Here is a 25,079-nt window from a genome sequence, read left to right on the forward strand (position 1 = left end):
TCTTATATACAAGAGATAAAACACCACGTAGAAAGTTGCTGTGCCTGTTATATTCCCAGTCCCTGCTTCATCCCCTATCCCATCCACATGGGGTGTACCCTCCAGTTCCTTTTTCAAATATATTTACATAGATGTCATATTTATAGACAATAGAGAATGTTAGTTTTCATGTTTTGACATTTGCATAAGTGGTAATATACTCTACGTCCATTGTACAACTCGCTTTTTCCTCCATTTCCACCATTATGATGTGAGTGTCGTCTACATTGATATGAATCCATTTCTCTGCACCATCCAGGTCTGCAGTTGCTGGCCACATTTGGCTGCTGAGCAGTGATATATGACTAGTTGGAATTGAGATGTACCATACGTGTAAAACACATACCCGGTTTCAAAGACAGTAGGGAAAACAGTAAAATGTCCTATTAATAATTTTAATATTGATTACTTGTTGAAATTATAATATTTTGGATGTATTGGGTTAAATAAAATATATTATTAAAATTAGCTTCACCTATGTTTTCTTTTTTCTTTTTTTTTTTTTTGAGACGGAACCTTGCTCTGTCACCCAGGCTGGAGTGCAGTGGCATGATCTCGGCTCACTGCAACCTCTGCCTCCCAGGTTCAAGCAATTCTCCTGCCTCAGCCTCCCAAGTAACTGGGACTGCAGGTGTGTGCCACCATGCCTAACTAATTTTTGTATTTTTAGTAGAGATGGGGTTTTACTATGTTGCCCAGGCTAACCTCAAGTGATTCACCAGCCTTGGCATCCCAAAGTGCTGAGATTACAGACATAAGCTACCACACCTGACCTGTTGTCTTATTTTTCAATATGGCTGCTAGAAAACTGAACACAGCCTCTGTGGCTTGCGTGTTTGGCTTACATTTTTATCAAAGCACAGTGATGTGGATCATTCCTCTTAGCTGCAGTCTGTCTGGGTTTTGTTAGTTGGCGAAGTAAGAAGCCCTAAAACTGAATAGTAAGAAGAATTACTATTTACTGTGCACAGATACTTACTCTAAGTGCTTTACAAGTAATGACCTATTCAGTCTTGTGAGATGGCATGGCTGCATGAAGTGAGGTTAAGCAATTGTCCAGTCATGAAGCTCCAAGGAGGCTGAGTTGAGGCTGAAGTCAGGCTGCTGGCTCCAAAGCCTGACCTTGTAACCACTAACTGGACAAGGCCCCGTGAGACACGGCATAAATCCACCTAAGAAAGCAATGACCTTAGAGCTTACCTTGTGGTGGGGCGAAGTTTCCTTCACTACAATACATTCTCCTTACATATCAATGGAGTGTCTGTCTTTCCTGACTTTTAACAGAGCAGGTTATAAACAGACACACATTTGTTGCAGCAATTTCAGCTTTAATGAAACCAGCACAGGCAGTATTTTTCTGATATCCGCTTGCAACATTATGAAGTCAGCTTTACTCTTTGCCACTAATTATATTAACTATTTTTAGGGCAAACTGTCAATGCACCATACTGGTTCATGCTTCCTAGGTTTTCAATTTATTTTCTTTAGCCATATCTATTTATACCTCAAGTGTTTTTCTTTTAAGAGTCATCCTCATTTTCCTGACAATGATATAGTTGTGGCTCATAATTAAGTTATAAAACATGCTGGGAGGCCAACGATGACGTGTGATTGCCATGGGGGATATTATTGATGAATATTGGATTGGTTTTTGAATTCTGAATTCAAACCCACTTTAACATTTTGAATCATAAAGTTACAGAACTGGTAGGGACCCGAAGTCTCTTTAGCGTTGGTTAAGATCATAGGCTTGGAGTCAGCAAGCAGCGTGGACCCTTAGGCTGGGATCTTAACCATTGTAAGTCTTAGTTTTCTTGTCTAGAAAATGGGGATCCTGACATCCATCTTCTAGACCTCTTTTTGTGGATTGAGACAGTGACTGTAACTCTGTTCCCTGTATCTACTTTTATTCCATGGTAGTTGTGGTAATTACTATTATTATTATTATTACTATTACTATATTATCTTTCCCCAGATGACTCTAAGGGTATACAGTCTCTTCAAGCACATCTGGCCCTATTCTAACAGGCCTTTTTCTCCTCCATGCTCTACCAGAACTCCTGGACTTTCCCTTAGTTGGAGAGGTTCATGGTTAGAAGGAAGAAAACCCTGCAACCCACTCCCTCCCTTTGCTCTCTCTCTGGGGCATCGTGGGCAGATCTTGCTGCAGAGAGCTGTGCTGAGGCCCTTTACCTGTACAGCGGACCCTCCAACAGCACTTCTGTCTACGGTCCTACTCGGCAAGGATCTGCCTCCACACAGCCCTCCCAATGTGCCTGAAAATATCAGCAGTGATCCTTTCCCTGGCCACCTTGCTCTTAAGGCTCCTGTTCATAGTACTATGTGGATGTGGACCTCCTCGCCTCTCTGCACTGCCCATGATGGTGGATTACAGCCGAACGGGCTCGCCAGTTGACAGCTTTCCCCACTCATGTCTTCTAACTAGCTAAGCTTAGGGTGGGTGTCCCCATTGCGCAGAAAATTGCTACTTAGCCCTCATAGCAAACTTGTTTTGAGAAGCATAACCATAAACCCATCTTTGGCCTACGATCCTAGGGAGTCCTCATGCCAACAAGACCTTTTGGGGTCAGCCACGAATGTGAAGTTAGAATGCAGTTTAGGCTCTGCCATGACTCTGAACTAAATATGATTTTAGGGGTGAGGAAACTGGGACCTAGGGGTTTGAGGAACTGGCCCGAAGGTATGGAGAGTACCTGACTTTGTCGTTCTTCCAGGATATGATATTTATTCCTGGCACGAATCCCCTCTACCTTGTATTGAAAGCAAGGACAGCCTCCCTGCAACCACACATTACACCTGGCCATCCAGCAGGTGCATACTAAAAGTGTGTTGAGTTGAATTATCAGACTCTCAGCAGCCATGCAGCACTGAAGGGACCGCAATCCCTTTGCCTCTGCGTCCTTAGGGCTAAGCACGAGGTCTCGATGTCTCGCACTGTGGGCCGGGCCGGGTTTGGTGCCTCAGCCAGCAGGTAAGTGCTGTCTATGCCTCCTGCAGGTCCAGTGGTTCCTCTCCAGACTTGGGTGCACTGGGCCAGGCTGCGCCTTACTGACCTTAAGGCTTCCTGTGTTTGTGGCTTTGGGGCCCTCTTCATCGTGTGAATAGGAATAAGAAGATTGTTATTTCTGGCCAGGTGCGGTGGCTTGCGCCTGTAATCTCAGCACTTTGGGAGGCCGAGGAGGGCGGATCACCTGAGGTGGGGCGTTCGAAACCAGCTTGATCAACATGAAGAAACCCCGTCTCTACTAATAATACAAAATTAGCCGGGCGTGGTGGTGTATGCCTGTAATCCCAGCTACTTGGGAGGCTGAGGGAGGAGAATCACTTGAACCCGGGAGGCGGAGGTTGCGTTGAGCCGAGATCACGCCACTGCACTCCAGCCTGGGCAACAAGAGCGAAACTCCGTCTCAAAAAAAAAAAAAATTGTTATTTCTGAAATAAATCCCCTATTTCTCACTATTTAATAATATTTAAATAATTTTGGGTCTTGACTCAACCCAAAACCAGGCACCCCAGACCCACCCACGGCCCGTCGCCTAGCAACAGTCTCCCCACCCCGCCTCCGCCCCGTTGCCAGCCGAGTGCCCAGTGCGCATGCTCAGAGCCTTCCTCCACACTGCGCCCCTGCAGGGCGCGCGGTGGTGACGTATAGAGTTCGCGACGCTGTCGGCGACCCGACCTCTGGGTTAACCTAACCCCGGAGCCATGGCCTCTGCTGGGGTGGCAGCCGGGCGACAGGCGGAGGATGCATTGCCGCCAACGTCCGACCAGCCGCTGCCTGACACCAAGCCGCTGCCGCCCCCTCAGCCGCCACCTGTCCCTGCGCCTCAGCCGCAGCAGTCGCCGGCGCCACGGCCTCAGTCACCTGCCCGCGCGAGGGAGGAAGAGAACTACTCCTTTTTACCTTTGGTTCACAGCATCATCAAATGGTAAGAACCTAGGAGAGGACCAGGCCCCATACTCCCTCCAGCTTCTCGTCTCAGCCGTTTCAGAGCTTCAAGAGGCCTTGGCGCTCTAGGGCACGCCCCCGTTTCGCAGATGGGGAAACTCAGACCCAGAGCGGGAAGAGGCCTTTCCCAAGACCACAGAGACATTCCATGAGTTAAGCAAACGATTTGAGCCCCGAGAGGTGCGATATCCTTAAGAATGAAGCCAGCTTAGAGACTACATACAGACTCTTGTCCAGCGGCTCAAACGTGCATCCCATCGATCTTGAGCAAATTAAATCTCTTTAAGCCTCAGTTTTCTCACCTTTAATGTTAGTAATACTCACTTTAGTTCCTTATTTCAACAGACTCAACAGATAAGCATCATCTTCCCTGTGTGGGACACTGCCAAGTGCTATGGGATGGACACAGTAAAAGGGGCATAGAAGGAAAAAAAGACATGATTGGGAATAACCCATAATTCAAAAAGATTGAGAGGGGAGCGGTGGCAATGGGAAATATTAGACTAAGCAAAAACACAGAAGTTGCCTGAGATGATTAGACCCACCTGTACTGACTTTGTTCTAACAATACCAAAGGAAATAATTGTCATCCTTTTGGCCAGCCTTTAGGGTAGCCTGAGTTTTCAAAGTGACTCTGTAAAGGAAAAACCAAAAACAAAAGCACGAAAGTCTTACTGATCCCCGTGTTTGCCTAAATTATTATTTTTTTTGAGACAGGGTCTCGCTCTGTCACCCGGACTGGAGTACAGTGGCGTGATCTCGTCTCACTGCAGCCTCAACCTCCAGGCCTCAAGCCATCCTCCCACCTCAGCCTCCCAAGTAACCGGAACCATAGGCATGAGCCTCAGCACCCAGCGAATTTTTGTACTTTTTGTAGAGATGGAATTTAGTCGTGTTGCCTAGGCTGTAAATTATTTTCATTATGTTACTTCACTCTATATCCACGTGATAGTAGGTGTAAACCCTTAGGCTTATAACTCTTATTCAGCCATTAAAGACCACAAAGTAAATTAAAAGAAAATTACGAATCCAGTAACATTCAGGTGAACATGAATGTGCTCTTCACTGTTTTACTGAAACGGAATTGTTACAACGTGAAGGTCTTGACCGTTAGTGGCCCACCCACTTTTGAGTTTAAGCAAACTAGATTCACTCGCTGTGGGATGACCTAATGCTCTTCTGCCACTTTTCAAATAACTACAAAGGCTTTGTTCTCACATTAGACCCTGGCTTCATTTGGCTTCACTTGGTGTTTACTGTTTATAAGGGCCGGGCGTGGTGTCTCATGCCTGTAATCCAAGCACTTTGGGAGGCCAAGGCAGGCGGATCACGAGGTCAGGAGTTTGAGACCAGCCTGGCCAACATGGTGAAACCCTGTCTCTTACTAAAAACAAAAATTAGCCATGTGTGGTGGTGGGTGCCCGTAATCCCAGCTAATCGGGAGGCTGAGGCAGGAGAATCACTTGAACCTGGGAGGTGGAGGTTGTATTGAGCCGAGATCATGCCGTTGCACTCCAGCCTGGGCAACAAGAGCAAGACTCTGTCTCAAAAATAAATAAATAAATAAATTTTAAAAAATGTTTCTGGGATAAGACAGCCTGTTGAGTTTTTGTGAGCCTGTGATAATGATCACAGACAGAAATACATATGGAGCCCCTATAATCCCAGGGCAGTGCCAGATTATAAAGGGTTTAGCCAGATTAACCCCAGTTTACTGGTTTTAAGAAAAATGTGGAAAAAGGAAAACACAAAATGTACACATTCACAAAGACAGCTCTTGAACCCCCCAAGAGTATATTCTTGAGCCCTGGTAAAGCAGCTGGATTGGGCTGGCCTTAAAGATGTAGTAGTAAGTTACACTACAGAGAAGAGGCTTTGAAGTTAGACAGTCCTGAGTTCAAATCTGTATACTGACATTTTCATGCCTTCTAATATTGATATAAATGTCTGACCTTTCTAGGCCATAATCTTCTTATCTCTAATATGTCCATAGTGGACCTCAAAAGAGAGGTTTAGATTATGTAATAGCTCTATAATGTGCTGACTGGGTGACCTGGGCAAGTAGCTTAGCTTCTCTGAGCCTGTTTTTCTCTTATGAAATGGGAATGCTTATGTCATAGGATTGTTGGGAGATGTACTCAAGAGCGTACCTGTGAAACCTAGTGGGTTGATCACATGTGCTTGTCTCTGTTTCGTCTAAAGGGACACAGAAGGGACTTAAAAAAAAAAATACATAAAACCTTCAGACGCAGTGGCTCATGCCTGTAATCCCAACACTTTAGGAGGCTGAGGTGAGCTGGTCGCTTGAGCCTGGGAGTTCAAGACCAGCCTGGGCAACATGGCAAAACCCCATCCCTACAAAAAATACAAAAAAAAAAAAATTAGCCAGGCGTGGTGTGTGCCTGCAGTCCTGGCTACTTGGAAGGCTGAAGTGGGAGGATCACTTGAACCCAGATCATGCCACTGTACTTTAGCAAGGGTGACAGAACGAGACCCTATCTCAAAAATAAAAAGCATAAAACCGAAAAGAATAGGACAGGAGATGATCGCTACAAAGTGAATGACCAGTGCTAATTCATCTACCAACTCCTAAGCAGCTGGCTTGTTAAACATGGCCTACCCCCAGATCTCAGGAACTCTAGTGCAAGGACCCCCTGGAAATAGGGGTGAAGGTGGGTCTAAGAACAGGATGATTACTTGAAGTCTGTTTAAGAAGCAGTCCCGTCCCACCTCCCATCCCCTCCAAGCGGCCAGGTGACTACCCTTCTTCTAAATTGATGGGTGGTTAAAAGGTTACTCTCCCAAGATTTATTCTTAGGAACAAATAAGCCAGAGAGTACCTGGACTGGGGGACAACAGGCACACTGCAGGGGTAGGTAGGGGGAATCATAACTGAAAAGAGGGATTAAGAGAAAGTTCGCAGTCTGAAGAGAGACCCCACCCGAGCCTTCCCCCACCTGGCTTCTAGATTGGCAGCCAAAGAGAGTGGAAGTGCCCTCTCTATCGTGTGTGACCAATTAAGAGAAAAGACATTGGAAAAAAAAAAAAAAAGCCTAGTCAATTAATTCTGAGAAAATGAACAAGCATCACTCATTTGCAGAGCTTCCACTAAGCCTTTTAATGTTTTATTCTTAAACATATGAGTGGATGGCCAAGGCCACTAAGCATAGGAAGAAACCCCCTGGTAAGAAAGACACGGGTCAGGTGCGGTGCCTCATGTTTGTCTGCAAGCCCAGCACTTGGGGACGCTGAGATGGGAGGATAGCTTGAACCCAGGGAGCTGAGGCTACAGTGAGCCATGATCACACTGCTACATTTCAGCCTGGGTGACATAGACTCTGTCTCAAAGAAGAAAGAAAGAGAGAAAGAGAGGAAAAAAGAGAAAGACAAGACAGAAGAGCAGAAAAAGCCACTTGGAGGGAACAGTAGCTGCAAAGGAATGGAGTGGTTCTGCAGCTGTAAATATGAGAAGAGGCTAGGATCCAACCTGAAAACCTTCAGTATAGGCGTGTTGAGTTTATAGGCTAATGAGGGAGGAATAAGGGCAGAGGAGGAAGGGAGAGGAGACCACGTGAAGCCTGGGGGAGTCAGAAGGCTTGGTGAGATTGATGCCAACATGAGTCTTCAATTAGGAAAGGGAGGCAGGAGGAAGGGTGGTATAGGAAAAACATGTAAGGACACAAAGCCAAGAAATAGCATCTACTCATGGGAGTCAGCTTCTAGCTTGGTGGTGCTGAGCATACATCCAAGGCAGGAAGAGGGGACTGGGGAGGAGGGAAGAGCCAGGAAACAGTGCAGGGGTCTTCTGAGGGATGGGGAGCTAGTGCAACTGTCAGGCTGGAAGCCAGTCAAGACACAGTCGTGGTGGGCGGAGATGAGGGCTAGGATCGTGTCCAGTCCACCCAGGTGGTGCTCTCTGGCCCTGGGTCCCTTCCTTTCCTATAACTTCCCCAGTGATCCTTTTGTTATTTTTATTTATTTATTTATTTATTTTTTTTGGAGACGGAGTCTGGCTCTGTCGCCCAGGCTGGAGTGCAGTGGCCGGATCTCAGCTCACTGCAAGCTCCGCCTCCCGGGTCTACGCCATTCTCCTGCCTCAGCCTCCCGAGTAGCTGGGACTACAGGCGCCCGCCACCTCGCCTGGCTAGTTTTTTTGTATTTTTTAGTAGAGACGGGGTTTCACTGTGTTCGCCAGGATGGTCTCGATCTCCTGACCTCGTGATCCGCCCGTCTCGGCCTCCCAAAGTGCTGGGATTACAGGCTTGAGCCACCGCGCCCGGCCCTTTTGTTATTTTTTTACTTCTTGCACAGGGGATGAGTAAGGAGGTAAAACCTGAAGTAGTGAATTTAGCCTTTCTTGTTCTCATAAGTAATTCAGAATTTTTGAAAAGTTATTTAATAAAAGTAACAACTGCAAGTTTAGAAGTACAGAGAAATGGAAAATGGAAAAAGGGTTCCTTCCCCCAAGTCCCCTCACCTGTAGTAACTGCTATTAATACTTTCCTAAGTTCCTTCTGGGAATTACATATGAATGGAATTTCAAACATGTATATGTACTTGACTTTTTTCACTGATTAGTCTATTTTGGCCACCTTTCCATACTGCACATAAAGATCTACCTCATTAAGGCAGCTGCAGAATATTGCGTCTTGTGGATGCAACATGACTGATGTAACTGGTTTTCTGTTGATGGGCTTCTAGGTGGTTTTCTTATTCTTGCTATGACCAGCAGTGCTAGGGTTAGCATCTTTGTGTAGGAGTAAGTTATGATCAGACAAATCCCAGCAGTAGAATTGCTGGAGCACATTTTTTATTGTGATAGTTATGCTAAATTTAGAGCACTACATCTTTTTAGCTATTTTCCAAAATTCAGTCCTTGTAGACTAGACTGCTTCAGTTAACCTAAAATGGCCTATAAGTCTGCCACCCAGAAAGCATTAAACAAAAATTAAAGTTGTAGATGGATTCTGCGAGTACCCGTGGATATGAAATGGAAAGAGGGCCTCTCCCTTCACTCCTCCCAGCTCCCTTGCAAAGCTGCATAATATTCCACTTTCTGAATGTGCTGTCGTTTATGTAAACAGTTTCTTGCTCAAGGACACTGTCGTTTCTGCATTTTGCTTTTGGAATCAGCACTGCAGCAAGCATCTTTGCCCATGCTATCTTGGTGAACTCTTGGTAGTCTCTGTGGGGGTAAATTTCTAGCAATGGGATATGTGAATTTACCGTTTGGGTCACTGTGAGCAAATTCAGAAAGAATGCCCTGATCTATGCTTCCACCGACAGGGTTTGTGTCTTTCCCCATCACCTGCCATCACCATTAAACTTTTAACTTTGGCAGATCTCATAGGTCAGAAATGATATATTGATTTCTCATTATGTTAGGTAAAGCATCCCTTCATAGGCGATTTTATATGTCGCTTGTATTTTTCCCTATAAACTGCTCATTTCTCTGTCAGATTCTTTTATGTACAGAAAGGAAATAATGTCTGTTAAATGTACTGTAAATACTTCCCCCAGGGTTGTTGCTTTTATTTTTTTACTTTGTTCATAGTCATGGTTTTTGTATTTGTTTTTCATTCAGATGCATAGAATTTCTTGTAGTCAGATTTGTTAAGCCTTTCCCTTATGGCTTCTGAGTTTTGGTCCTACTTAGAAAGGCTTTCCTACTCTAAAATTATAGGTGTTGATCCCTTTTTTCTAGAACTTTCATGGTTCCATTTTTTACTTTTAATTCTTTGAGGCTCCTGGAATTTATTTTGGTGGGAAGAGTAAGGGGGCCCCAGTTAGCCACATCTTCCCACTGCTGTTTTTGAATATTTGTTATTTTCCCTGCTTGCCGTGCCACCTTTACCATGCACTGAATTCCCATATGTTTTCTGATCTACTTCTGGACATTCTCTCCTTCTCCAGCACCAAACTGTTTTAGTTCTTAAATCTTCATGGTACATTTAATTATCTTTTAAGGTTAATTTTCTGCCCTTCCTCTTTCTTGTCAGTATTTCCCTGGCCCTTCCTTTCCCGTGGAGTTTTCTAGCAGCCTGCCTAAGATCATGATGCTTTTGGTTACTGGAACATTTCGTCTTTAATCTGCTTCTTTACTTCCAAGCCTGTTGATACCACTCATTGGCCAGGTCGTTCAGCCTTGCTTTTGGATATTGTAATCAGTATTTAATTAGTATCTTTGCCTTTATGCTCATTTTATCCTGTGAATATTATTTGGTTAATTGTTCTCTGTTCTCCGTTCTTCCCAAATTGAACCCAAACTTAGCCCTTCACTCAGGGATCTCTGCAGACCATCTTCAGGTTGCCTGCCCGGATAACCCAACACAAGGCCCACAGAGGGTCCTCTTGCTGCAGGTGCTGTTGGGTGGGTGGAGTCCTCCAGGCTGGCAGACCCTCCAGCCCCTCCACTAGAAGTGCCCATGGAAATGCTGCACAGAGCCCTGTGAACCAGAGCCTCTCCTGTACCTCAGGGACCCGCCTGGTTCTGGGAGTGCTCTGGCTGGGACAGCCCTGCTTGGAGTTGGAACCCATAGCACTTTCATCTCTTCTAGTGTCTTTCCCGCAGTTGAATGAAAACTTAAACTACACATTTATGTTATTTTTAAAGAATGAGGAAAGGGAGGCCGGCCGTGGTGGCTCACTCCTGTAATCCCAGCACTTTGGGAGGCCGAGGCGGGTGGATCACGAGGTCAGGAGATCGAGACCATCCTGGCCAACATGGTGAAAGCCCGTCTCTACTAAAAATACAAAAATTAGCTGGGTGTGGTGGCGGGCGCCTGTAGTCCCAGCTACTAGGGAGGCTGAGTCAGGAGAATCGCTTGAACCCAGGAAGCGGAGATTGCAGTGAGCCATGATTGTACCATTGCACTCCAGCCTGGCGACAGAGCAAGACTCTGTCTCAAAAAAAAAAAAAAGAATGAGGGAAGGGAAAAGAAATCACATTTTCTTGCCTATAAGAAATATTATAAATCCCAACTTTGAGACTTTCTTGATATATATGGATCCTACATTTTAAAAATATATCATAAAGGAGTAATGAAATGGGCTCTGTTAGATTGGGGAAAATTATTTTTTCCTTCAAACTTAATAAATCGAATCTGAGTTTGGAACGAAGTAGCCCAGCCTAGGCCTTCTGAATTACAGTTGTTGCTGCCTTGCATGATGGTTTTGGCTCCCTTTGTAAGAGTAATCTGTCGATGTGGGTACTTTAAAAACATTTTTTAAATTCAATTTTTTAAAATTCTTTACAAGGTCTGAGGCTGCTAGGTAGGTAGAGGGGAGCCGTCCTTGCCACCACAGACAGGGCTCCAGTGATGAGCACGCTGTCCCGGCGCCTCTAGCTTGGCCTGGCCGCTTCAGCAGGTCAGCAAGACCTCAGAGCCCCAGCCAGACCTCTTTCATGGGAACAGGGTGTTATTGACTGTCTTCTGCCCACTCAAGTGTCTGTTTTAATCTGCCCGGCCTTCCATGCCAGCTGAGACCTGTTCCCGGGTTGTGTAGGAAGCAGCCCCCACTAAGTGCCCACACTGGCTTCCCAGGGATAGTCACACAGTTACTGAAGGCCTCTGCCGTTCACTTTCTTCTCCCTCAGCCACACCCCGGGGAGCAGGATGAGCGGCAACAGATAGAGGGTGTTCATAGACTGCTTGGGCGAGGTGTTTCCAGTCTGCCTAAAAGCCTCTTCACTCCTCTGCCATGTCATTTCCATCCACTCAGTATGAATTATAACCAGAAAGTGGGCCCCACCAGAAGGCAAGCCCCACAAAGGCAGGCCTTTGCGAGTGAGCACTTCCTTAGTGGGCGTGAGAAATGCCAGGCAAGCATTTACATGGGTTCTGGGAAGAGTGGGAAGCTTTGCCTGGGAAGGCTAGAGGCGATTGTGGTGGCACTGGGGGGCCTCCTTCACAGTTTGAATTTGCCTGAAAGGTGTTGTGTGTGGGTAGGAGGCCATCGTTTTTGAAATGGAGTCTCACTCTGTCGCCCAGGCTGGAGTGCAGTGGCATGTCGTGGCTCACTGCAACCTCTGGCTCCCAGGTTCACTGGAATCACTTGATTTTTGTGCCTCAGACTCCCAAGTAGCTGGGACTGCAGGCACACACCACCATGCCTTTGTAAAAAAAAATTGTATTTTTAGTAGAGACGGGGTTCCGTCTCTGTCTACAGGCACACGCTACCATGCCTTTGTAAACATACAAAAAAAATTTTTATTTGTATTTTTAGTAGAGATGGGGTTTCGCCATGTTGGCCAGGCTAGTCTCGAACTCCTGGTCTCAAGTGATCTACTCACTTAAGCCTCCCAAAGTGCTAGGATTACAGGCGTGAGCCACCACACCCGGCCGCCATCTGGGATTTTTAGGCAGCATAGTGACGTGCTCAGACTTGGATTTCTTTCTTTTTTTTTTTTTTGAGACGGAGTCTTGCTCTGTCGCCCAGGCTGGAGTGCAGTGGCCAGATCTTGGCTCACTGCAAGTTCTGCCTCCTGGGTTTACGCCATTCTCCTACCTCAGCCTCCTAAGCAGCCGGGACTACAGGCGCCCGCCACCTCGCCCAGCTAGTTTTTTGTATTTTTTTTAGTAGAGACGGGGTTTCACCTTGTTAGCCAGGATGGTCTTGTTCTCCTGACCTCGTGATCCGCCCGTCTCGGCCTCCCAAAGTGCTAGGATTATAGGCTTGAGCCCCCGCGCCCGGCCTGACTTGGATTTCTAAAGGTGGGTGGGGCAGAAGTGGTTCAGAAGAGGAGAGGACCTGGATCCACAGGAAGGCAGTGGCAATGGAAGGTGGCTGGTCTAGAGGAGATGGAGCTGGCAGGCTGGAGGCTGGGAGAAGGGGGCACACAGGTGCAAGTCTGGGGGTCTGGGAGGCCAGGCTCCTAGCTCGGCCAGTAGAGTGTGTAGGTGGGACTGCGCCCTCCCCTCATCCCCTGCTGACAGCAAGTCTATGCTGGACATTTGCCGTCTCCCAGACTCCAGGCAGGAACGCCTTGGTAACTGTGGGGAAGAAACTGAAGTGCAGGAAGGAGGGCTGGCTGGGGAGTGCTCCCGGTGTCCAGGGCTCAGGAGTGGATGTACACGTTGTGGGCATTTTGTAGAGCAGTGATTTTTCATACTCCGTTTAGCAACAGAACTTTTTGTTGCTCTTTGCTAAAAAGAATATTTTTTACATGTAATGCTGTGAGCAGATGAAAGCAAGGGTATAAGTTCAAGGCCTTCCTCTCTGGAGGGCCTCATAGGTCTTGGCAGAACTGGAGCAGAGAAACACAGTTGATAGGTAAGTAGTAGACAGTATCATCCAGGGCGGGAGGGAGAAGTGCGCCCTCTGTGGCTACAGAGAATCTGCATCAGTACAGTTTTTTTTTTTTGGAGGACATTTTGGTAATGTCTGTCAAAAATTTAAATATATATAACCTTTGACCCAGAATCCCTACTTATAGGAAATGATCTCACCAAAATAGTTGCACAAGTACATAAGGGTATAAGTACAAGATGTTCACTGTCATTCTAGTACATTACAAACAGTACAACCACCCGTGAATAGCCAGGGTGATTTAGCTGTCTGATTGTATACATGTTAGCGTGGAAGGACATCTGAGGTGCATTGTTAACTAGAAAAAGCAAGAATGAGAACCATGGATGGTCACATTTCTGTCAAATAAGAAAAGTTTGTGTGTTTTGTATGCTATTGTAGATTTCAAAGCCATCTGAAACAGTGGACACCACGTGTTAACAGAGGTTATCTCTGGAACAAGGGGTTAATGAGATTTCCCTTTTCTAAGCCTTGGGTGGCTGTCATTTTTGAATTTTTTCCCTCAAGTAACCTATTACTGTCATTTTTTAAAAAATGATCTTAGAAAAATGAAAGCCACAGGAGTTAGTACGGTGTGAGGAGAGCCTGTGGCCAGAGGAGTGGACTGGTAAGGGCTAGTCTGAGGGCAAGGCAGCTAGGACAGAGTGGAGCATGAGGCACAGTGCATGGAAGTTGTGAGGAAGAAGAAATGGGAAACGTGAGTCAGATGCCACCAAGAGGTCAAAAGAAATGACTGTCAGGTTTGGGAGGAAGTCCGTGTCTGTGGTTCTAACACGGTTATTGGCCAGTTTGCATCTGTACTAAAGCATCCATACTAAAAAGAAGAACAACAAAGAAAATCCGGGCATGATTCTCAGACACACCCACCTAAACCCTAGGATGTTGCCCGTGAGTCTGGTGACACAGATACAACTGTCTGTTATCCGTGGGAAGGGTGCTCAGAGGATCACCCCTAGCGGTAGTATTTTTCTCTACTCTTTTAAAAAACCGTAGTAGGGGGCGGGCGCATTGGCTCACACCTGTAATCCCAGCACTGTGGGAGGTCGAGGTGGGTGGATCACCTGAGGTCGGGAATTCGAGACCAGCCTGACCAACATGGAGAAACCCCGTCTCTACTAAAAATACAAAATTAGTGGGGTGTGGTGGTGCATACCTGTAGTCCCAGCTACTCAGGAGGCCGAGGCAGGAGAATCGCTTGAACCCAGGAGGCGGAGGTTGCAGTGAGCCAAGATCGCACCATTGCACTCCAGCCTGGGCAACAAGAGTGAAACTCTGTCTCAAAAAAAGAAGAAACCACAGTAGGTGGGACCAAAGTGCTCTGACCTTGCCTTGTTTGTACGATGTTCATCCTCCTTGACCTACTGGCTTTTTTCATTCCTTCTATAGTTGGTCGATGACTATCCTTGAACACAAAGGCAGGCCCACTTAGAGCTTTCTGCTTTTATTCACTCAGTATTTGGGCCTGTCCCTTTTCTTTTGGCTTGAATATTTCACAGTCATCCTGGCTTAGCAGGTGCCCACTTCTGTATAGCATGTTTTATTCACGCCAGGAGTTCTGTGCTATTTCCCTCCACCAACTAGGGCAGTTGGGCTTGCAGAGGTGCCCCCCTGTGGGCTGCACGGCCCCTTTTGGCTCAGCTGCGCTCCAGGTGGCTTGTTTTACAGCTCCTTTTTTATTGTCTGAAGACTGTCTCCTTTCCTGAAAGAACAGGCAACCCTTGCGATTTGGGGGTTTTCAGAGATGAGCATCTTAAATGTGACCCACTTTCAACTTTCAGAACTAAATTTTCTTCTGGGTCAGGTTATGTTTGCTTCAAGAATGGAATTACCTGTCATCCACATTTCTATTTTAAGTACTTTTTTGTTTGTTTTACCATGTTGTTTCAGACTCATGTGATGTGAGTCGGTTTTTTAAAAAACTATATTTTAATTTTAAAACTTCCTTGGGACTTAAATTCGTAACAGTATGTTAACACACATGCCATCCAAGTAGAAGGATTTCAGAAGTCCAGATGGTTTCTGTCCACGTTTGTGGATCAGAGCTGAGACTTCAAAGAATTAAAATAAAAGAAGTTCCCTATTTGCTTCCTTCCAAAGGGTTTTTAGTTCTCATGAATACCAGTTCATCCTCTCTAGAATCTGAGATAAGGTATACTGTTAATGGTGTCTCTCAGTTGAGGGCATCAAATGACAAGAGATGTTTGGCTGGCCTCTCATTTCCTGGAAGAAGTGATTGATTCTCCGTACCCTCCCTCTGAGTTTAGAGCTGTTGGTAAATACTGAGCTGGCCATGGTGGCCATCTGATTTGCAAGGTGTGAGATGTAACTGATGGATCGCCAGGAAAGATGGATATTTTGCCTGCGTAAGCAGAGAAATGATGAATAGTAAACATGAATTAGCACCATCTGGGTTGAAATTTCCCGCTACAGATGAACATTTATTTAAAAAATTAATGATCATTGACAGTTTTTCCCTCTTATGCCTCAATGGCTTACTTTCAGAACAGCTTACTGAATTGCCTTTTAGTTTTGGTCTCAACCACTTGTTTTCAAAAGCTCATCCACTTACTAACTTTTAAAAAATGTATAGGAAGTTGGGTGCGGTGGCTCATGCCTATAATCCCAACACTTTGGGAGGCCAAGGCAGGTGGATCACCTGAGGTCAGGAGTTCGAGACCAGCCTGGCCAACATGGTGAAACCCCATCTCTACTAAAAATACAAAAATTAGCGGGGCGTGTTGGCACGTGCCTGTAATCCCAGCTACTCAGGAAGCTGAGGCAGGAGAATTGCTTGATCCGGGACCCGGGAGGTGGAGGTTGCAGTGAGCCGAGATCGCGCCACTGCCCTCCAGTCTGGGCAACAGAGTGAGACTCTGTCTCGAAAAACAAACAAACAAATGTATAAGAGCAACTGCCAGGCTGTTTTTTTTATCTTAAGGGAGATTGTTCTTGCCTCGTTTTTCATTAAGTAGGATCTCTGTGCAGCTAATAGCTGTGAGATAGAACGAACGGTCTGCCTTGAAAGTGAACTTGAATCAAAGGCAGGGAGTGTCCATCACCATGGCAGAAGAGAGCCTGTGTCTGCTGAGACATTTAAATCAGTTCCATTTTAACTAATTTAAAATTTATGAACAGCTCTGTGGAAATTAGTCTTTATGTTAAGAGGTTCAAGCCAGCATCAAAACCTCAGCTAAAATTAGCTCTTGCTAGCTGGTGAAGCCTCCTGATTGGCCTAGAAATGGCTCCAATTAGACAAAATGTCATATTTTAGCAAGTTTTGTTTGGCATTTGTCACCTGATATTGGTATTGGTTTGTTAATTGAGCCAACATGTTCATGAGCTTATTTGCCAAGCATTCATTCTTTCCACAGACATTTCTTGAGTGCCTGCAGTGTGCCACACACTGGGCCGAGGGTAGGGAGACACCTGTGACCAGACAGACATGGTCCTTGACCTCACAGAGTGACAGTTGACTTGACAGAAGATCAAGAGTGTCTGTGTGTGATCTGCAAGTGTTCTAGGCCTGGGAGCTCTTTGCTGGCTGCCTAAAAGAGAACCCGTCCCTTCCTCTGGGGGTGGACAGCCTAGTCAGAGGCTAGACACATAAAATGAAGTGTTCTAAAAGCTATCGCAGGAATGACAGCGAGCTCTGGGGGGTGCAGGACGGGAAAGCCAAGACATGTATCAAGCTGCGAATGCTAACAGCTGTTCTTCCCCCACAGCATGGACAAGGACAGCCCGGAGGTCCACCAGGACCTGAACGCCCTCAAAACCAAGTTCCAGGAGATGCGCAAGCTCATCAGCACCATGCCCGGCATCCACCTGAGCCCTGAGCAGCAGCAGCAGCAGCTGCAGAGCCTCCGGGAGCAAGTCAGGACCAAGAACGAGCTTCTGCAAAAGTACAAGAGCCTCTGCATGTTCGAAATCCCCAAGGAGTAGAGTGAGGCCGACTTCCTGAGAAACAGGGGGAAGCCAATGGCCTGTCTCCCCACTACCATCCCCAAAGTCTCCTTGGGGCGTGGTTCCTGTGGACCCCAGCTCAGAACCTCAAGGTGCAGGGGCGGGGCTCCTGTGCTGCTGCATGTGCGTCGCCTGTGCGGGAGCCAGCACCGAGCTTGGCTGCGCTGGGTTTCTTCGTGTAGATCCATATGTCTAGATGCATAATAACTGGAGTGCCTGCTGGTGGAAGTCAGAATGCTCCTGGAGGCAGCGGAGGGGGTGGAGGGCTCTCCCCTGCCGCTGGGGAGGGGGCCATCTGCTGCGCCGGGCTCCACTGACAGATCTGAAGAGCACAGTAGGAAGGGAGGCAGTTCCTCTTTGCTTCCTTCCCTCCCTCTCCTCCCACCCCCATAGGATCAGTGTGTACCAGGTACACATTGTTCCCGTTAAAGCAGCTTCTTGAAACATTTGCATAGAATTCACTGGATGAATTAAGCCTGCGCTCATATGGCGTAGAACTGTGAGATAATGTTTTGAAAGGCCAGAGGGTGGCCTTTTTCCCAAACAGTTTGGTTCCTTTTATGTTTGAGCCAGTGAATGGAACTATAGCTGTGGGGGTGTCAGCCCAGAGCCCTGCCAGGCAGCCCCTTGCTCCAGGTTCCCTGCCTCCTCCAGGTTCCCTGCCTCCTCCAGGTTCCCTGCCTCCTAGGCTCTCCTCGCGGTCACCTCTTGCTCCCTTCCTCGCTCATCACCCTCAGTCAGTGCCCAAGAGTGGACAGAACGCTTCAGATGTGCTTCCCCAGGGTTGACAAGGGGCCATCCTTTCCACACAGGCTCGAAGAGGTCTTCAGGCGAACAGACCTTCCCCCTTCTGGCATTTCAGATTCCCATTGCTCTGGTTAAAAGATCTTTTCCTTCTGGCCTTTGCACTTGTGGCAGCAACGTGTACTACACTGCAGAGGGGCTCACTATGCACCTTGTGTTCAGAGAGCGGCAGCCCTGGGGGCCAGTTCAGGTGGTCCCGACCATGAGCTAGGTCTGAAAGTTACACAGCCAAGTCTGAGTTCCTAAAAGTTTGTGAACAGCCCTCATTTCCCCAGCTTCCCTGATTTCTTCCAGATGGGACGTTTTGTTTGTGTGCTCTCCCTTGCCTGTCAGACTGAGGTAAGAGCAGTTCTCTCCCTTTCCTCTCGAGGAGGAGGTGTGAAGTCCTGGAGTATTGTTTGGGTCTAGGAATGGGCACATAACCTGCGCTGACCGGTTTAGGGGCTTAACAGATGCCCGCCAACTGACCTCGTTGGCAGGAGGATTGGGTGGAGATGTTTTTAGCAGAGCTTCCATTAGTGTAGACCTGTAGCCACGTGTCAGAAGGTGGGTGGCATATTGGGGACCTGGGGCTGTGTGAAGGAGGAGATCAGATTTCAGTGGCTTTGGGCAGAAAAGCAGGCTCTGGATTTAAGCGAGTGGTCACCTGTGAGACCAGTTCTACCTTGGGACTGTTATTTAACTGAATCAGTTATTTCCTTGAAATTTCACAGTAGTGGGTGGGCCAGTTTTAAGGCTCTGACAGATACCATGAAACATGAAGCACGTGGAAAATACAAGACCCCCAGGGTCTTTCTGAGTGCAAGGCTGAAATGGACAAGGGCTCCTCGTAGGGGCGGAGGGAGCCGGAGCTTGCCTTGTGTTCCTTTTTTGACTTGTAACATTTTTCAAATGCATAATTAAAAGGACTTACGCTCTGCTGTCTCAGGACATCATGCTTTTTGGACTGAGAAATTCATAGTGGGATGGCTCTCAGGGAGTTGAGAGAAAAATGTTTCTGTCTGTTCAGACACAGAACCACACCTCTGCTTATCACCTCCCTCCGCCCCAGGACACACACCTGCTGAACCAGTGTGGAACAGGAACTCCTCTCCTGCCTGGCCTCAAGGGCAGTTTGCCTGGCGTGTCATCCCTGCCAGTGCCTGTCACGGGCCCCTGGGCCATCCGTGGTTGCCTTTTTTTTTTTTTTTTTTTCTGGTGGGGCGTGGCGGGGTGGGGGGTGCCTTTTTGTGACTGGAGGAGGAGCCACCCTCACTGGAGCAGGGTTGAAATCCTTCTCAGACGATTTTGAGTGTCTCTCACAGGGCTGAGCACCCTCTCAAAGCCACCAATTATTTGGATTACTGGGTGGCCAGCATTTGTGCTAAGTACTTTTCAAACATCGCACTTAATCCCCATAGCGAGCCCATGCCAGGGGTGTTCGCTCTTCCTGGGGTGAAGAATTTGAGGCTTGGCAGGTGTCGCCCACCACAGGTTTACAGTACTAGTGGCAAAGAGAGTGGTGCTCCAGGGTGCCTTAGCCATGAGAGGGAGACAGCAAGGCTGAGCGGGGCATGGGGCTCCACACCTGGCCATGAGCACTGCCTGGAGCTAGCGGGGAGCGGAGGCCAAGGAGTTCCCTGTCTCCAGACAGGGTGGCACCCTGGAGTGAGGGGGTGGGGGTGGGCACCAGGATGGGCCTGCTTCCAGATGGGTCTCAGGCTCTTTCCCCAGGGCCTGAGTGATGCCTCCAACAGTCTGAAAGTTTGCCTGGGCCCACACTGAGTCTGGTGACAAAATGGCTAGGCACAGTTCCAGTGGCGTTTACACTGAAGAATTCAAAACATTCTTTCAGAAAATGAGGCCTTTTGTCATCGAACCCAAAGAAAATTAAGCGGATGGATGGCTAGAAAGAGTTCATCTCCAGGGGGAACCCTGAAATCCTTTATATTCCTCCTGGTTTTCTAGGGAACCATCCCCTGCATAGATGCCCCAGGCATCGGGGGCTTTTCTGGCAGCCCAAGCTGCTTTCAGAAGGCCAGGGTTATTTTCCAGTTCTGGGGAAGTTCTAGTTCCACCTAAGTCAGAGCCCAGCCCCTTCCTTCTCCGCGCCCTTCCCCACTCCAGCCATCTCTAAAAGCAAAGAAAAACCGGTTTTCCATTTTAAATTATTTTATTGTATATTTAAAAAACAACAGCAATAAAGACCTCACACACACACAGTATAAACACCTGGGTAAGGTTTGTTCGTGTCCTTGTTGACACCGGAACTACCGTTAAAGTGCAAGTTTTGTTTTGTGTTCCTTGGTGCAGTTTCACTCACATGTAAACGAGTCACTGGCTATGATTTGACCCACGCCCCCCTTAGTTTCGGGAGGGCAGAGGCTCTGCCGGCTGTCACAGCAACCCGGATTCACAGACAAGATAATGCCCCTGGGTCCTGACCCGCAAGCGGGCAGGACGGTTTCTTGAAGCCTAACAGAGGCTGGATAACTTCACATCCCCCCCACCCTGCGCTCACTCTTAGGTCTTTGAGAAGACAAATCCACCCTCAGCTGGGCCCTCGCCCCCCAAGTTGTGGGGGTGGCTGGCGCCAATGGGGGAACGGGGGTGGGGGAATAGTCCTAGTCTTGGCCAGTTCTCTTTCCTTCCGGAGCAGATGACCGTCCCTTCTTGATTCAGTGGCGCCTCCCCAGTGCTGGGGGCGAATCGCGGGGAGGGGAGACGCCAGTCCGCGCGCTCGCGGCCCGGGGCGCACGGGGCGTGCCGGGCCGTTGGATTTGACTTTTAAACAAAAAGGTCCTCCTTAGGTTGTGTCGCTGGCGCGGCGGGGCTCCTAGCTGATGACGCAGCGCTCCTTGTCCTTGGCCTGGCTGCCGGCGCTGGCCTTCTCGCGGATGTACATGAGGTCGCTGTGTACGCTGGGCCGGCGCGCGAAGGGTGCCACGATGCCGAAGGCGTCGCCCGGGTCGCCGCCGCCGCTGCCGGCCCGCAGCAGCTTCTTGTTCCGTAGCGCCTTCTTGTGCAGCACGTCGCAGTACTGCACCGAGACCTTGCGGTGCAGGTCCGGGCTCATCTCGCTCGGCAGCTTGGCCATGGCGAAGAGCGCGCGGAACATCTGGTCCAGGCTGCTGTTCTTCTTGGCCGAGATCTCGAAGTAGGCGCAGCGCTGGGGGTCGTCGCCCACCAGCTGCTCGATCTCGCGCTGGTCCACCTCGCGGTAGAAGTCCCGGTCACCCTTGTTGCCGCAGATGACCAGGGGCACGTCCACGTTCTCCTTAGTTTTGTTCTTGAGGCAAGACTTGGTGTCGAGGATCTGCTGCCTGAGCCGCTGCACCTCCTCAAAGGAGTCGCGGTTGTCCAGGCTGAACACCAGGATGAAAACGTCTCCTAGAGGGGGCACAGAGGGCAGAAAAGGAGAAGGTGAGGGTGGCCGCCCGGGGGACAAGTCGGGCTGACTTTGAGGCTGCGCGGGGCGCGCTAGCCTCTCTAAGCGCGAAGCGCACTACTTGGCGCGCGGCAGCGGGACCGGCGCTCACGGGGTGCCCTGGCCGAGGGTTGCCCGCCCTTCCCTCCCGTGCCTGCCCGGCCCCCGGCTCACCTGTGAGGATGGAGAGGCGCCGCATGGCGGGGAACGGGTGGTTGCCGGATGTGTCGAGGATGTCGAGCTGGTACACCTCACCGCGGATGGAGTAGAACTTGCGGTGGAAGTCCTCGATAGTTGGTGTGTAGGCGTCCTCGAAGCGGCCGGTGAGGAAGCGCGACACGATGGCCGTCTTGCCCACCTTGGACGAGCCGAGGATGACCATGCGATAGCAGTTCTTGGCGGGGATACTCAGCTCCGAGTCGCTCGGGCACATCTTCTTGATCATCGCGGCCAGTTTCATTGGGCAGAGGGGCCGCGAGGGCAGGCACGGGGCAGAGAGGACTGAGAGCCGCCGGGGGTCGCTGGGGTGGAGCGTGGGTGAGGGGCCGGAGGGCTCTGCTCGGGCTGGGCGCGGCTCGGGCTTGGGGCTCCGCTTCCACTTGGGCTGGGCTTAGGCTAAGCTGAGCTCGGCTCGGCTCGGGCTCTCCCAAGCTCTGGGCAAAGGCAGCTTGCTCTGGCTTTGGCGCCCGCCCGCCGCCCTTATACGCAGCCTGCGTCGCCGCCCCGCCCCAGCCCTCCCAGCTCGGTGCGTCACGTCCCGCGGGGCCCGCCTCCCCCGCACCCGCTCCCAGCCCCGGCGACCTCGTCGCCCGCTGCCCGGCTCCTGCCCTCTGGGCGCGGAGACTTGGGGGAAACAGTCCAGGGTCGGGCTGAGGCTGGAGGCACTCGGACTCCTCCACTGCCGCTTGCTTGGCGGCCGCAGGGCGTCGGGGTTCTGGTCCCGGCGGTGCCCCTGTCCCTCTGCGACTTCGGGCAAGGACCCCCCTTCCTGCATCTCCCGCGCGCGTACACTTACTTTCTTTGGTTCCGTTTCCCCAGAGAATAGTCATCTAGTAAGTAACCCAGTAAGCGCAGCAGCGTTTGCTGGGTGCTTGCACAGACTGTATATTGCAGTCCTCAGAGCACAGCCCCAGCCCCAGCCCCCTCCCGCTGCGGTCCCCAGCCTGGCTTTTGTTCCCGTGAGGAGACCGCCGGGCGGACGCGGGGTTTCGGGGCCTCAGGCGCGGAGCTCGGCACCGTGCGCTCGGGCCGCTAGAGGGCAGCAGAGAGCCCGGCCGACGGCTGGGGAGGCTGCGGGCGCGGCGCGCAGAGCTGGAACAGAGGCTAGGGGCAGGCAGGTGGCGAGCGGCAGGAATGGGGCAGGGGCCTCAGGTAGCCAGGCTGGGGCCCAGCAGAAGCGGTCCCCAACCCCGCGCTCTGCTGCAGGCCTCAGCCTGCTCCTTTCTCCCAGCCGGACATGCTCTGTGGCATGGAGGGCTCTGCAGCCGGTGGCCCACACCCTCCATCATAGCATTTTGGGCCTTTACTGTGCGGCGCGTGGGCCGCCGTTCTCATTGTCTAGCTGAGAGAGCTGGAGCTCAAAGCCGCAGCGAGCCCAGGAAGGCCCTGGGAGCACAGCATAACCTCTTGCCTTCTCCTGGGCCTCAGTTTTCTCTTCTGGAAGATAGTGATTCTGGTTCTATGATTAAGGATGAAAACATGCAAATGCTTTAGGAGGGCGGGGCCTGGCAATAACAATAGCAACAATAGCAGTAGTATTGACCCAGAGGCCTGGTGGGAGTACTCTCAAGAGCACACCGGGTTGATCAGTAACCAGGAGTGGGGTCATGTTGTTGAACACTGGCAACAAGCTGTCTGGAGCCAGCTCCTCAGCCCTGAGCTCTTGAGGAAGTCACTGCTCCAAGCAGGCAAGCTCTGTGCTCAGTGTTTTGCTTTGGCCATGTCTGATTTAGGAGAAACCTAGGGAGCCATTAGCTGGCACCACCGGCCCAGCTGTCAGGTGGGTGGGGGTTGCATGGGGGCACTCAGTCAAGGTACGGACTTGAACCACCTTCAGACTGAGCACCGCCTTCCTGTGCCTCCACAGTGGCACTGCATGGGCAGCCAGGCTCTAACTTGGGATGACTGATGGCCAGGGCTATAGTGAAGGTGGACCCCACACAGCCATTGCGTTCTGGGGCTCTAGTCCCAAGAGGGTCCATTTGATATGAGTGGAGGGGGTCAAGGATCACAACCCAGTTCTCCCCTGGTCAGTGTCCAGGCTGGCCCCTTAAATCAGGAACATGACACTGGCAGGCACTGACCCAGCCTGGGTCCTCAGAAATAGTGACTCCTGGTACCATCTGTGCATGGCTGTCTGCCCTACGGATGCTGAGTTGTGAAGACCCAGGCCCACCTGCCATTCGCATTCTGAATGCCCCAGCGCGCCTACACCTCCTGTCGAGGAGGTGGCCTCTAGGACTTTACTCTTTCAAGCAGCAAGCCGACTTCCTTGTTTCTACCCTCCTCTTTTCTTTTAAAAGGGCATCTCTTTCTTTTTATTGCAAAAGTAATAAATGCTCATGGTTTTTTAAAAATCCAAACCATTTCAGAAAGGACCAGAATGAAAGGAGCGCTGGAACCAGGGCCTCTCTTGGCCACACCCAGGACAGCCTAGCCACCAATTCTGTGGGATGGCATCTCCTGATGTCCCCACATGGCCAGACTCCCAACTGCATGAAGGAAGCCTTAGCCTGGCACAGCCTCTGCCACCCAGCTCCTTGTACACGCAGGTGCCCTTTTTCCTTCTGGGGTTTGCCTGTGTGACTTTATACAAGGCCCTGCCCGAGCTGGCTAATCAGAGTGACTGGGGAGGGCCGGGGGATGGAAGACAAGCAGGAACAACTCGCAACTCACAGAACCATCCGCCCCTTGGATCCCGGAGCCCCATATAGAGGGAACATGTGTACTGGGCTTCCCAGCACTCTGGCCACCAGGCCCTGCCAGCCCTCACAGCATTTGATGTCCAGGTCCATCACAGTCCTATGCTGTAGGCAATAAATGCTTCTGTTTTCTGCGTGTCTGGAGAATGAGACAACAAACGGCGTGTGTGAGGCTATGAGCCTGTCTGTAAATAGTATTTACCTGCAGTGCAGCGAGTTTCCTGCTCAGAGGGGAGGGGAACTGTTTAAAATATTTGACTAAATGTCAGGGCTGGTCTGGGGGTGGGCAGCTGTACCCCCCCCCAGCACCGGCCCCAGGCAGGAAATGCCAGCCACACAGCCTGGTCTGAGGGCAAAGAGCAATTAGAAGGTTCTTGAGAGCTGGGCCGGAGGAGAATGCTGGGCACCCCATCAGAGCTTTGCCTGTGGTGGTGTCCTGAGACAGAGTACACACGGAGGCCAGAAGTGGGCACTTCAGGTGTCAGGAACCCAGAGCACCCTCGGGCCCGGGCACTGCTGTGCTGGCCTGTGCGGCCAGAGCCCATCTCTACCAGCTCCTTGCAGAGGCGGCTCTGAGGCGTGCTCCTCTCCTGTGTGACTCTGGTGCACGCCACCCCCTGAAGAGGAGAAAGGGGCAAACAGAGCTGGCTTTGCCTTCCCTCTGACAGGC

The 25,079-nt window shown here is 49.9% G+C and overlaps 2 protein-coding genes across 2 annotated transcripts; one reads left to right on the top strand and one right to left on the bottom strand.

The window, feature by feature from the left end:
- The first annotated feature begins 3,710 nt into the window (after nucleotides 1–3,710).
- Nucleotides 3,711–19,002, top strand: LOC105491067 (mediator complex subunit 9). The gene is made up of 2 exons (XM_011757205.2): nucleotides 3,711–3,989; nucleotides 17,041–19,002. The coding sequence occupies exons 1-2, from the start codon at nucleotides 3,766–3,768 to the stop codon at nucleotides 17,255–17,257; spliced, it is 441 nt and encodes a 146-aa protein (XP_011755507.1). The 5' UTR covers nucleotides 3,711–3,765; the 3' UTR covers nucleotides 17,258–19,002.
- Nucleotides 19,003–20,215: 1,213 nt separating this feature from the next.
- LOC105491066 (ras related dexamethasone induced 1) lies at nucleotides 20,216–22,164 on the bottom strand. Its single transcript, XM_011757204.2, has 2 exons — nucleotides 21,663–22,164; nucleotides 20,216–21,451 (listed from the first exon to the last, which is right to left on the bottom strand). The coding sequence occupies exons 1-2, from the start codon at nucleotides 21,946–21,948 to the stop codon at nucleotides 20,898–20,900; spliced, it is 840 nt and encodes a 279-aa protein (XP_011755506.1). The 5' UTR covers nucleotides 21,949–22,164; the 3' UTR covers nucleotides 20,216–20,897.
- Between the last annotated feature and the right edge of the window lie 2,915 nt (nucleotides 22,165–25,079).

This window comes from Macaca nemestrina, chromosome 17, assembly GCF_043159975.1.
Source record: "Macaca nemestrina isolate mMacNem1 chromosome 17, mMacNem.hap1, whole genome shotgun sequence".
In the NCBI taxonomy this organism is placed as follows: domain Eukaryota; kingdom Metazoa; phylum Chordata; class Mammalia; order Primates; family Cercopithecidae; genus Macaca; species Macaca nemestrina.

Excerpts from the sequence above, each read along its gene's own strand:
- LOC105491067 (XM_011757205.2), top strand. The coding sequence starts at position 3,766 with ATGGCCTCTGCTGGGGTGGCAGCCGGGCGACAGGCGGAGGATGCATTG. Across the intron at positions 3,990-17,040 it reads GTTCACAGCATCATCAAATG|CATGGACAAGGACAGCCCGG; the intron begins GTAAGAACCTAG and ends CTTCCCCCACAG.
- LOC105491066 (XM_011757204.2), bottom strand. The coding sequence starts at position 21,948 with ATGAAACTGGCCGCGATGATCAAGAAGATGTGCCCGAGCGACTCGGAG. Across the intron at positions 21,452-21,662 it reads GCGCCTCTCCATCCTCACAG|GAGACGTTTTCATCCTGGTG; the intron begins GTGAGCCGGGGG and ends TGCCCCCTCTAG.